The 14,348-nt window shown below is 35.9% G+C and overlaps 1 protein-coding gene and 1 pseudogene across 1 annotated transcript in view; both read right to left on the reverse strand.

The window, feature by feature from the left end:
• ACAP2 (ArfGAP with coiled-coil, ankyrin repeat and PH domains 2) overlaps positions 1 to 14,348 on the reverse strand; it is a 164,805-nt gene that overhangs the window by 39,024 nt on the left and 111,433 nt on the right. The window contains exons 9-10 of the mRNA XM_040249218.1: positions 8,085 to 8,159; positions 2,294 to 2,406 (exon numbers count right to left, since the gene is read on the reverse strand). Of these exons, the coding sequence (XP_040105152.1) occupies positions 2,294 to 2,406; positions 8,085 to 8,159 (188 nt within the window). The remainder of the gene's footprint in view (positions 1 to 2,293; positions 2,407 to 8,084; positions 8,160 to 14,348) is intronic.
• On the reverse strand, positions 6,543 to 6,688 carry LOC120860122 (annotated as a pseudogene).

Consider the following 14,348-nt stretch of genomic DNA (forward strand, 5'->3'; position numbering starts at 1 on the left):
CAAATGCATTAGGAAAGTTTTTAAAAATAGTTTTTAAACTATTTTTGTTGTTGTTTTTACCAAAGCTGTATCTTATCAAAATACAGATTGTTTGGAATTTTCATAGCAAGTTTCCTAAAACACCAGGTTTTGAGCATCAGTTTTGTCACAAACCAAGTATGTGACCTTGAATGAGCAAACATGTCCCTGCGCTTCTATTTTCTTTACTAAGTATCAGGGTGTTAACTATAATCTATGATTTTAATCAATAACTGTTATCCTACCATATAGAAATGGCATCTCCTCTAAAAGGTGGCCTCATTTTCAAAGTTACTATCATTCTTACTTGGCAAATGGTAGGTAACATATCTGCAATTGAGAATTTAATAGCTATTCGCTACTTGATTTTAGTTATGGGTTAATGTCTATGCCAATTAATAAAATTCATGAAACATATAAAAACAAAAAGATCCATGCTTGAATCAATTAATTTTCTTCTATTGTCCTAAATGGGAATGTAATTTTCCACTAACACTTATTGTGCTTCATTTTGAAGTCTGTGAGCATCTCTGATTAAGAGTACTCGATGGAAGTTCATTTCATTTCTTCTTAACATAATGGTATGGCTTTTATGGATTTATTGTATTTTCACTGTGTTAAATTTTAAGAGGTTGTTTTGAAATCTGAAGGTTAAAATTCAATTCTAACATTGCCTCATGAAACTGTACTGGTTGAAAACTCTTTATTAAAAAAATTTGACAATCACACTATGTCTTATATTAATTTCCTACTCTGGCCACGGAAATTTGACAGGAAAGGCTTAAAAGATTATTGGCTTAATTCTTACAGTTTAGAAAACAAAACTGCAATTTTACATTTTTACTTTACAATAGTTAATACCTTCTTTCTTAACCAGGCCATCTGAGTAGATCCTCCTATATTTATGTATTATTTTTAAAGTCCTACATCACTCAAAGAAACTTAGTATCAAATACAATCACCATTCTTTCCCATTTATATTCATTCTCAGGTAAAGAACAATTACTTCAAATATAACACACCATGTCCCATTTAAACATCTGACAATATCAAATGCTAAGGAGATACTCAATGACATTGACACTAAATTGATACAAATAACACTGATACAGATACTAAAATGACATTTGAAAATATCAGTAAATATTTTTTGTATATAACCTCATCACCAAGAACTCAAAATAAGTGCACTAAGAATCCATTTCAATATTTTGAATATTCAAGCATAATGGTTTCCAGTTAAATTAACAAAAATGTATACCAAATTAAACTTACCAAGAAAATTCTATTTATTTTGCTAATGTCCACTTTTTTAAAAAAGAAAACAATCTTCTCTATCATTAAGTGAATTCATATCCTGTTCAAGTAGCAAATAAAATATACACATTCAACCAATAATATAATAGTTATTAAATCAATCAACCAGAATCTGATACTATTCTCAACTACTACAAAATCATTCTTTTTTTTCCACAAAGGAATTATCCTTGAATAAAAGACTAATCACTGCTATTCAGAAAGATGATCCTGAGACAATCACTCTTTCCTTTTGCCTTCATGTCTGAAATAATTTCACTTTATTAATACATGAGAAATGTAATAAAATATTTTATACATTCATTTAAAAGATATTTACTTGATCAACATTTATTTTCAAAAATCAGTTTAGAAAAAAACATTTTTCAGTAGGCATCAAGTTAACAAAAAAGGAGCACCAGCTGCCACATACACTTCACATATAAAACTCATCCCATATTCTAAAAAGCCTGGTTAAAGTTATTAAAAAGATCAAAAAACCAGGATCATCTCACTTAAAGATTCACAAGCCAAAATTAAATAAATATGTATATAAACATACATATAAAGGAGGAACCCAAAAAATGAAAAACAGCCCACTTGTCTTATTCATCCATTATAATCAATATATAACTTGCAATCAGATCTATTTCATAGCAAATAGCAGAGAAAGCTCACATTTAAAAACTTATTCATTGTAGTAACCTAGTCATTACAACCCAAGCATTATAAAAATTTTCCTTGCTTCCCGATTTAAACTTTGCTTAAATTTTAGAATTTAGATTTGCTAGTGTTATTTTTCACTTCCTTCTTAAGGCCTTATTCCTAGAGGGGCAACTTATCTCCAATACACATAGTTCAGAAAAGTTACTAGGGACTGTGAATTTAGAGAATTATGAAGGAAAGAGTCACTAAACCATAGAGAAGTCAGAAAACTGAGGATAAGGAAAGAGCAAGACTGGTGTTTGAAATATATTACCTGTTCCAAGTTTTGAAGGCATTGCTGGCACGTTTGAACAGATAACCTTCCATAACAATGCCATTTGCAGCATCTACGTTATATTCTAGCTTAGAATCATCATTGGAGAAATCCTAAACAAAATAACACATTAAAAAGTTTGTATGGTTTTTACTGATTTCCCTAGACAAATCTATCCTAGAGAAACAGCTCAAACAGTAGAAAAGCATTGTATTAGGATAGTTAGATCAACAACATTCATAAGGGGAGACCTAAATGTTCAATAACAAAAGAATGCTTCAACATATTAACATATTGTAATTCAGTGGACTATTATGCAATAACACAAACGACTATACAGAATACACATTAAAAGAGAAAACAAATTTTTAAAGTTTATAAATTATATAACCTGGATAAATAAATTGTACACACTGTGATTAAAAGAACAAAATAATATGTATAAAAATAGACAAAGGGAACAACGTGATATTCCATGGGTGTTGTTTTAAATGTTTTCATTTAATCCCAATATTGATATGTCTGCTAACAATTTTTTAAAGGAATATACGTATTTCTTCTTGGGATTAGTTAAATATACCACTATTTTCTAAATATATTACTATTAGGGTAGTTTTATACTGTTATACTGTTTTTGGTAGAAACAATAACTCTACTATTTAGGGGTTCAAAAGAAGAATTACAAAAAGTTAATTTTTGCAAAGAAGTACCACAGTGTGAAGTAGGCATTCCGAGCTCACTTTTTTATAAGGATTATAAAATCACTTATAGTCATCTTCAATCATCTAACCATTCTAGTTTTCACTTGAATGCAATTCAAACTTTCAATTTTCCTCCAAGGAGCCACTAAATTTTAAAATCAGAAATTCTATATTTAAAATATTTCCTGGTGAATTTCCAAAGTTATTTCAACAAAACTGAAAAATCATTGTGATCTCCAAATTGAAAACTCTAAAAAGCAGTCTTGAAACTTCAAAATTACTTCTGGACCAATAAGCAAAATTAGAATGCTATACTATTAGAGAGGAGTAGACTTTCCATCTTGAGAAAGATTTTGGTAGAGACTGGATGACCATCTGCCAAGAATATTGGAATGCAGGGGTTCTGCACTGGAGGAAAAGCAGAGTGATAATCACCTAAGATCTTTCTAAATCTGAGAGTCCATGATTATGGGAAAAGGAACTAGGCACACTTCAGAATTACACGCAAACACTGCCGATACATCTCAAAACTTAATCGTGAAGGACATGATCATCCAAAATAATCAAATGAAATAATCTGTAAATAAACTGCTACATTTCTTTCTGCTTTTACTTTGGGGGAAAAAAATCAGGGAAATTTTAATTCCTTCATTTAAAATTTATTTGGAGCTATAATTTATTTAATTATGCTGACAAAATTAAGTCAGCAATAGATATAATAGAGTTTGGCAACATTCCAAAGATTTCTTTGTAACATCAGGACTTGTCTTATCAGGAGAACTTGAAGCTTTGGTGTGGAGCCCAAGGAATATGTCAAGACAATGAAGGGATGCAAATGAAATTTTCCCTTTTGAAATTGCAGGCAAGACAAGAAGGACCACTATAAGCACTTTGATTCAAGATTATTTTGGAAGTCCTAGTCAGCAAGATAAACCAAAAGGAAAGGATTATTTGCAAAGGATGTGACTGTACACATCCAAAAGAATTCAGAGGTATATTAGTAGTAGTAGTAAAGAGAGTTTAAAAAGACTACTACTGGTTAAAAAATCAACACACAAATATCAAATTTTATTCTAATATACAACCAAAGTAGACAGTGAGAAAATATATTTTTAAAGGATAACATTTACAATAACATTTCCAATACAAGTATTTAGAAATACACCTACCAAAAGATAAAGAAAACAATGAAATTTTATGAAGGATATTTAAAAAAACGAATGAACAGAGAAATATTCAAGGCTCATGAACTGGAAGACATTTAAAATAATGATATTAATTCTTCCCCAAATCCATTCACAGATCCAATGCAAAGCTATTTTTATGCAACCTGAAAAGCTGCTGTATTTATATGGGAATACAGAACTTTAGCAATTAACTTTTGAAGAAGGGAAGGTAGAAGGCTTTGCTTTGTCAGATTATCAAGATACGCTATAAAGCTAAAATAATTAAGATAGCATGGTATTGGTATAATTAAGACAAAAAGACCAATGAAACAGAATAGAGAGTCTGAAACAGACCTCACATGTATGGAAATGTCCTATATAAAAGAGTACACAACACTGAGTAGTTGGGGAAAAACAAACTTTTTAATAACCGAATCTAAATCACTTAGCTACCAATGTGAAAATAAAAGGAAACTGGATCTCTACCTCAAATTACACACACACACACACACACACACACACACACACACACAATTACAGACTGATTAAAGGCCTAGATATAAAAAACAAAGCTTCGCAGGTGGTGCTAGTGGGAAGAAGAATCCTCCTGACAAAGACGCAGACTCAAACCCTGGATTGTGAAGAGAGCATGAAAACCCACTGCAGTATTCTTGCCAGGAGATTCCCATGGACAGGCAGGTTACAGTCCATAGAGTCTCAAAGAGTCAGACACAACTGAAGCGACCTAGCATGCATGCACAAACACAAGATTTTACAGGAGATATATTGTTGTGATCTTGGGTTGGGAACGGAGAAGGTAATGGCACCCCACTCCAGCACTCTTGCCTGGAAAATCCCATGGACAAAGGAGCCTGGTAGGCTGCAGTCCATGGGGTCACTAAGAGTCGGACACGACTGAGCAACTTCACTTTCACTTTTCACTTTCATGCACTGGAGAAAGAAATGGCAACCCACTCCAGTGTTCTTGCCTGGAGAATCCCAGGGACGGGGGAGCCTGGTGGGCTGCTGTCTATGGGGTCACAGAGTCGGACAAGACTGAAGTGACTTAGCAGTACCAGTGGGTTGGGAAGGACACAAAAGGCACCAAACAGAAAAGATATTTTTAAAACTATGTGAAAATTTAAAATGTATATACCCCAAAGGGGGACTAACGTCTAGAATATTTGAGGATATAATCAACAGTTAGTTAGACAACCTGATGGAAAAATAGGAGAAAGACTAACAGACATTTAACAAGGAGGATATCCAAATGACCAACAGACAGAGAAGGTCATTAGTGACTAAAGCATAAATTAAAACCACAAAATGTCCATATCTACCCACCAAAATAGGCAAAAAATTGAAAACTCTCATAATATAATGAGGTGGCAAGGAGCGATGGGAACTCTCACACAGTCCTGCTTACTAGGAATGGTATAACATTTTGAAAAATAACAGCATTATCTACTAACATTGAACATATATACATACATACACACATGCTATGACCCAGCAATTTTATTCCTAGGTCTAAATCTATCAGAAATGCATGCACATATCTAAAAGGCATGTACATGAATGTGCACGGCACCACTGTTTCTTCAACTGATCGATTTCAATTCCAAAAAATCTAAATAATTACATTAGATATACTTTTCCTTGCTTTTTAGTTTGATTAGGTCTTTTCCTTTTTTTACCTGTAATGCAGCCTTGGGTCAGCATTTAAGGGCAAAAAAAAAAAAAAGATTAAGTATTCATAATAAGCAAAAACAGCATTACTCTCTTTAAGGAAAACAGTAACCGACCACTATTTAAAATCTAATTCATTAATCAGATTTAATAATCTACTACTCTTGGACATTCAGTATGACACTGACATACACTAGGGAAAGGTATTAAAAGACGCATAATATTCATTAAATAATTCAGTTTAAACAAATAAACATGCTTCTAAATATCATGACCTCTCATTTTAATTAAAAATGATTGGTCCCAATTCTTAAAAATCTTTCCATAGTAATGTCATTAAAACAAGTTATCCAACCAAAAGTGATTCAACTTTAAACAAAATAAAACATGGAGGCAGTCTTACCTGACTATAACTAGAAGAAATAAATTAAACATTATCTCGTAAAAAATCTTTCCCTTTTAAAAAAAAATGCTTCTCTTTGAGTATTAACAATCCATCACCAAAAAAAATTTAACTTTAATTACTGATTTCACTTTCACTTTTTTTTTCACTGACATATTCTATATTAAATCTAGTTTACTGGCATTTTAAATTCTAAATAAACCATAACAAAAGTTGATTTGACTACTCAATACCAAGAGGATAGATTTCTTAAAGCAATACTAGATGACATCTTTTTCCTTTGTCTTATTAGGGAGGTTGTGATGGCAATCCCCCACTACCAAAATTTATGCAGTCATGTTTCCCACACTTGGGGAAATTGCAGGAGAGGGATGGATAAGCCTCTCCTTGGGAAAACCACCCTCATAATCATGGTATTGCTCTGCCAGGTAAGTAGAGAGACATCTTTTCACATATTTTTTATACACATTCAACCGCCGGTTCTATCCTTTTATTTTCAGATGACTACACATACAAAAAAGACCACATTGATGACTGTATAAAATACTATTATACTGAGTTCCAGGTATATCATATTCAAAGCTTTTAGCACACAGAAATAGAACCTGGTTTCACATTTAAATCTTTTTTTTAATCTTCATTTTTAAATACATATTTTTCAGATATTACTTTACCTAGGCTTAGGTAAGTTAACAAGAAATCCAAGTGAAACTTCAGCATCACTTGAGAGGGTAAGTGTTGCCATAGAATGACTGTAGCTGGAAATTCCTAGTAACACACACACACACACATACACACACGTGCTTGTGTTGCCATAGAGTGACTGCAGCTGGAAATTCCTAGTCACACACACACACACACACACACACGCTTCTGTGTTCTCCAACTTCTGTTCACCTCCACCTACCCTCACACACAGACACACACACACACACGTGCTTCGGTGTTCTCCAACTTCTGTTCACCTCCACCTACCCTCCATCAACCACTGCTACCCTCCATACAGACATACAAACACACACACACACACACATTTTACAGGGCTTCGTGATATCTTGCGTGCATGCAGGCTAGGTCGCTTCAGCCATGTATGACTCTTTGCATCCCTATGGACTGTAGCCTGCCAGGCTCCTCTGCCCATGGAATTCTCCAGGCAAGAATACTGGAGTGGGTTGCCGTGCCCTCCTTCAGGGGATCTTCCTAACCCAGGGATCAAACCCACATCTCTTGTGTCTCCTGCACTAGCAGGTGGGTTCTTTACCACTTGCCCCAACTGAGAAGCCCTGGTGATATCCTAACTGAAACTATAAGCAGCATTTTTAACTCTAAGGGCCTTCCCAGGTGGCCCGAGTGGTAATGAACCCACTGGCCAATGCAGGAGACCTAAGAGGCCCAGGTTCAATCCCTGGGTCAAGAAGATGCCCTGGAGAAGGAAATGGCAACCCACTCCAGTATTCTAGCATGGAGAATTCCATGGATAGAGGAGCCTGGCAAGCTATAGTCCATAGGGTCGAAAAGAGTTGTACACAACTGAAGTGACTTAGCACGCAAGGGCCACTTTTAAATCAGTTAAGGCCCTAAGGGACTGACGTTTTTATAAACTTGTTCAAGAGCATGGCTCTCAAATATTTTTATATAAAATAATAATAAAATACATACTTCAACACTGGAAAAATATTTTATGGTTTACAAAAAAAGGAGGAATTCATCTATACAATTTAATTATTAAGGCAATTCAAAGATTTATTTCAACGTGATACCTTGCTGAAACCAATAACCAAAAAATTGTGTAAAAAGGGAATTAATCCCCTCTAACTTCTCCCCTCAAGTACCTTTTGCTGAATGGTGGAATGTTTTTGCTCCATTTCTCTTTTCTCCTTTGCTGCATCTACAACCAGTCGATCCAACTGCAAAAGAAAATAAAAGAGTAAGTAAGAGAGACTTAAAAGTTGAAAAAGAAAGATACAATTACTTTTCAAAAATTATATTCCAAATAAGTCAGTCAACTTAGGTTTACCTAAAAAGGCATTTTGGCTACAACCATAAAATGAAAGTTCTTTTTTTTCTGGTTTCATATCCTCTTTGAGAATGTCTAAAACTCAGCTAGGGAAAATGTTTCTGAGAACAATCACATGTCAAGCAATTGTGACAGGTGGCCTTGCCTAGGGTACAACAATGATAACGAGTTCACTCCTTGAATTAAGGAGAATGACTCTCGATTAAGTGGCCAGCTGATACGTTCAGCAATTCTAGCAGTTACTATCAAAGACAGAAAGAAGATATATTGGTGATTTTTTTTTCCCCAAATAGCAAAATCTAGCAGCTAATTTAGTGTGTGCTCGCACTCACAAGTTCAACATAACAGACACTTCCAATCACTCAAGATGCATGATGCTTTCAAGCTGGCTTCCTACTATTATAATAAAATCTAAAAGGTAGAAAAAATAACTCAACAGATAAAAGAGAAAGAAAATAGAATGGAGTGGAATAAAACAGGAAAGAAGTCATTCCTTAGGTCAATGTATAAGATCATCAATTTTTCTTTAAAAAAATTTTAAAACTTATGAAATCATAAAATCCCATTTCAGTCTTGTTCCTTTCATCAGAAGAGAAATACCTGACTTCCAGTATTATTACAAAAGTACTAGTTTCCTGAATTCCTCTTTGCTGGAGTAACAATTAGGTTTAAAATACTCTAAGAAACTCATAAAGTTAGAAAATGAACTTATTTTCAGGGGAAGGGATAGTTAGGGGGTTTTGGATGGACATGTACACACTGCTGTATTTAAATATATTTAAAATATATCTCAAAAGATTAACCAACAAGGACCTAATATATAGCACATGGAACTCTGCTCAATGTTATGTGGCAGTCTGTATGAGAGGGAGGTCTAAAGAAGAATGGATACGTGTATACATATGGCTGAGTCCCTTCACTGTTCACCTTAAACTATTACAGCATTGTTAATTAGCTACACCCCAATATAAAATAAAATTTTCAAAAGAAAGTAAATAAAATACTCCATTAGGTGTGTCTACTATTCCAAACAGTGATGTACATCATTTCATCTTTGAACACCCATCACCTTGAACTGACTAAAGTGTGATAAATAGCTATATATGTCAATATCAACAAACTATGGAGAAAGATGCTTTCACTGATATCCTTTAAAAACAAAACTGAAAAAGGCCTTCTTAAAAGACTATGTGATGTTTATTGACTCTCTATCGCAAATGGTTTTTCTTTTCCCTACAGGAGACTAATTCTGGCCACAGAATCTTAATATCACTGAATAATAATAAAGAACCAAAAGAAAATATATGGAAACAGAACTATCACTACTACAAAATACTTTATTTAGATGGCAACTATACTACTCCACTTTTGGACCTAAGGCATACACACCATAGTGACAGGTCACACTGACTTAATGGGTAATGCTGCACTAAGAAACTGTCCTTGACGGTTTCTTATAGTCAATACCCTGGTTTTACAGCCTTTAATTGAATGACATATAAATGTTTTTCGTACATTCAGGCTGAAATGCAGCAGAAGGCACTTCCAAGATTCAAAGTGATATTTAAAAACTTGTATGCACGCACCTTCCACACCAGTACTACAGTGCCAGTGATGGTAGTAAATTGTCAAATTGGTAGTAAATTTCTCAACTGTATCCCACTCAGAAAAGAGAGAAAATTCTCTCCCTCTGTCAGGGCAAACGTATAAAGAAAAAGGTATCTTTCAACACGGTGAAGTGTTGGAGGACGAATGAGTTGGAGAGATGCAAAGGTTGGCAGTCCTGTCTTCTAGGGGATCCTCCTTGCCTGGATCAGGAAGAGAACTGGAGCAAAGCAGCATGTGTCCCGCGTTTCTATTAGTACTGCACATATGAGGTTAACAGACTCCTATAACTAACCAGGTGCCCCCAATCCTGTACTTATGTTCTGAATTTCGTCCACGCCTACCACCTCAGATTTCAATACTTCTTCTGCTTTTCAAATTCTCCCATCCCCACTTGTTTTAAATTTGTGCAAATTTAATAACTAGAATAAAACCGTAAATAAAATCTTCCTAAAACCCACACTCCTCTCTAGTTACCAACTTCTCTCTCTCTTTCCTTCACAATACAACTTCTTAAAAAATTCTCCCTGTTCTCCACTTGCCCATATCATGTTCATCTATCCATGGTAATTTAGCTTTTACCTCTTAGACCCTCAACTCTGATAGAAGTAACAAATAACCTTCTTGTTGCTAAATCTAAGAGGCAATTCTCAGTCCTAGGTTTACTCAACTTTCCTTCCAGTCACTGAACTGACAACCACTCACATCTTTTTGAGACACTCTTTCCTTGTCTTTTGCTACCACAGTCTCCTGGTTTTCCACCTCTCTCCCATCAGTGTTCTCATGGAGCCCTCTTACCTAGCCATTTCTTAAAAGTAGGTCATTCTGAGGGATCTGTCCCAAGTCAAATTCTCTTTTATTTCACACTTGTGGACCTTGACCTTAATTTTCAAAATTAAAAGTATTAGGCATGGTGCTTGTTCACTTATCTTTTTTAAAATAGGTTCATGTTTTTGAAACATCTGTTAACTCCTTGCTTCAATTCACACACTCCTGTGACTACAATTAGCAATTATATACTATTGACTCTTTTAATGTTTCTCTCTTGAATTCTAGATATACCCACTTAGATGTCCTATTCCCAAACTCAATACATTTAAACTTCTCATGTCCCTCCACTCTCGAATTGACTACATATTCCTCAAGTCTATCTATTTATCTCCACCCCTACTGCCGTGACCCTAGTTCCAGATACCATAAACTGGCACCTCCAACCAGGCCAAACACTATAGGCACTAGAGTTTAGATGCTTCTCAGGGATGTGCAAAATTACTTGAGACCTGGGAGGGTAAAAAATGCAAAACTGAAATTAAAATGTTAAAACATACAATTATTGACACCAGTCAACTACAATCCAATGCACTTTTTGATATTATACTTAATGTAAGATGAGGGTAAAATCTAATGTTTGCTAGTTCCTGGTGGCTCAGACAGTAAAGAATCTGTCCACAGTGCAAGAGACCTGGGTTCAATCCCTGGGTCGGAAAGATCCCCTCAAGAAGGGAACGGCAACCCACTCCAGTATTCTTACCTGGAGAATTCCATGGACTTTCAGGTGGCAGTTGAGGAGCCTGGGGCCTGGCGGGCTACAGTCCATGGGTAGCAGAGTTGGACACAACCCCAAGGGCCTAGGAAGGTCCTGTCTTCTTCCCAAATTTGGGTTGGATATACTACTTATATGTTGCAGTAACATATTTGGTGGAGACAGCTATCTATCTCCCATATCCATTCTCTCTTCCTTTCTTAACAACAAAATCCCCAAATTCTAGTAGGTTAACATGGTTACCTGCATTAACATTATTTCTCAGCTTTCCCTGAAGCTAGTGGGACAATCTGGGAGAAGGCAATGACAACCCACTCCAGTACTCTTGCCTGGAAGATCCCATGGACAGAGGAGCCTGGTGGGCTGCAATCCATGGGGTCAAGAAGAGTCGGACAGGCCTGAGCGACTTCACTTTCATTTTTCACTTTCATGCATTGGAGAAGGAAATGGCAACCCACTCCAGTGTTCTTGCCTGGAGAATCCCAGGGACGCGGGAGCCTGGTGGGCTGCCGTCTATGGGGTGGCAGAGAGTCGGACACGACTGAAGCGACTCAGCAGCAGCAGCAGCAGCAGCAGTGGGACAATGGAACATATGCAGAAGCGGCATATACAATCCCTGGGAACTACGCTGAAAGAGAGGGGACAAACCTTTCTTTTCCCCTCCACCCTGTTGGCTACAATTCGGATATGATGGCTAAAGCCTGATAAACCACTCTGAACCATTAGGCAGAATCCAAAGATATAATAAGCCTGGGTCCCTACAGATTAAGTGAGCACTATACTAGACCTTTGATTTTACATAAAAGCAATAAAATTCTATCCTGTTTAAAGCTCCTGCTGTTTGTGGTTTTCTATCACATGCAAACAAAATCTAATCTCAATTTATAAACCCAGATAGGGCACTTAGCACAGAGATTAATACTGTGGTAACTTGTTATTTTCTTCCAGTAGATTAAGCTCTGTAGAGGAAGGGAAGAGCAATTCTATAATTCGTGACATAAACCTTACACACCACCTTTCCCCCACAAGAGCCCCCACACACAAACACACACACATGCATGCACTGTATTCATTTCTGGTCAATGAATGCAATTATCATTCTGCTCTTACTTTTTCCCCATTTCTCTAAACTCTATTTTTCATCCTTAATTCCTTTCCTCAAAAAGTAATCTGAGCCATTTTGAGAAAGAAAACCAATTGAAAATTGATAGAAATCCAGAAAACTCACCAGTCAACAAAACAGAATGTCTGGGAACAGATTTAACATGAAAATCTGATTGTTGCTACTGTTGTTTAGTTGCTCAGTTGTGTCCGACTCTTTTGCAACCCCATGGACTGGAGCCCATCAGGCTCTTCTGTCTATGGGATTTCCCAGGCAAGAATACAGGAGTGGGTTGCCATTTCCTCCTCTTGGCAGTGGATCTGCCCAACCCAGGGATCGAACCTGTGTCTCCTGCATTGGCCGGTGGACTTTTACCACTGAGCCATCAGGGAAGCCTGAAGTTCTGATCAGATAATCAAAAATAATTTGGACATAACAAAATTTCTATATAATTTCTTATACATAATTCATGCATGTCTACATGTGTATAAAATGAAAAAGTTACCTAGAGTTCTTTAATCTTAAAATTCTAAACTGTACTATTATTCAGGGACTTCCCTGGTGGTCCAGTGGCTGGGACTCCATGCTCCCAATGCAGGGGGCCAGATCTGATCCCTGGTTAGGGAACTAGATCCCATATGCCTGCCACAACTAAAACCCAGGACAGCCAAATAAATAAAAAAATACTTTTAAAATAAAATTTTATTATTCAAAATAGCAAAATGCAAATATCTTTGAAAATTAAAAAAAGAGTTATAACTAAACTACCAATTAGGACAGTAACTCAATAATCCAAATGTAAGAAACAAAAAAAATAAATCCAGCTATGTATACTGTAAAACAAACACTCTTTTAAAATTCTTCTCAGTACCCTTATATAACTATCTACAACATATTCTTTAACTTTAATCTCATTTTTGGTTACACACTGGACTTACATAAATCTGCTATAAAAACACCTAACTTCTACACTGCTGCTGCTAAGTCGCTTCAGTCATGTCCGACTCTGTGCGACCCCACAGACGGCAGCCTACCAGGCTCCCCCGTCCCTGGGATTCTCCAGGCAAGAACACTGGAGAGGGTTACCATTTCCTTCTCCAATGCATGAAAGTGAAAAGTGAAAGTGAACTCGCTCAGTCGTGTCCGATTCCTATCGACCCCATGGACTGCAGCCTTCCAGGCTCCTCCGTCCACGGGATTTGCACTAAATAAACTAAATGTCAAATTTCCCAATTTGCTTAATCTCTTTTAAAATAGAGGTACTAGAACAAAGACAATGAAACAAACAAACTACATCAAACTAAAAAGTTTCTGCACAGCAAATGAAACCATCATCAAAATGAAAATGCAACCTACCAAATGGCAGAAGATATTTACAAATCATGTATTTCATTAGAGGTTAATATCTAAAATATATAAAGAACTCAAGACAATGCAACAGCAAAAAAAAAAAAAAAATCCAATTAAAAAATGAGGAGAGGACCTAAACAGACATTTTCCCATGGAAAACACACAGATGGCAAACAAGGGACCAAAAGTCACTAATCATGAAGGACTTCTCAATTAAAACCACAATGAGATATCCCCTCACATCTGTTAGAATGGCTGTCATCAAAGACAAGATTGTCAAGGATGTGGAGAAAAGGGAACCCTTGTGTACTGATGATGAGAATGAAATTGGTGCAGCCACTATTAAGAATAGTATGGAGGTTCCTCAAAAAAATAAAAATAGAACTACAATACGGTCCAGCAACTCCACTCATGGGCATTTATCTGAAGGAAATGAAGACACTAACTCAAAAAGGTATCTGCATACCCACATTCACTGA

The sequence above is a fragment of the Oryx dammah genome, unplaced genomic scaffold (genome assembly GCF_014754425.2).
Source record: "Oryx dammah isolate SB20612 unplaced genomic scaffold, SCBI_Odam_1.1 HiC_scaffold_2, whole genome shotgun sequence".
NCBI lineage: Eukaryota > Metazoa > Chordata > Mammalia > Artiodactyla > Bovidae > Oryx > Oryx dammah.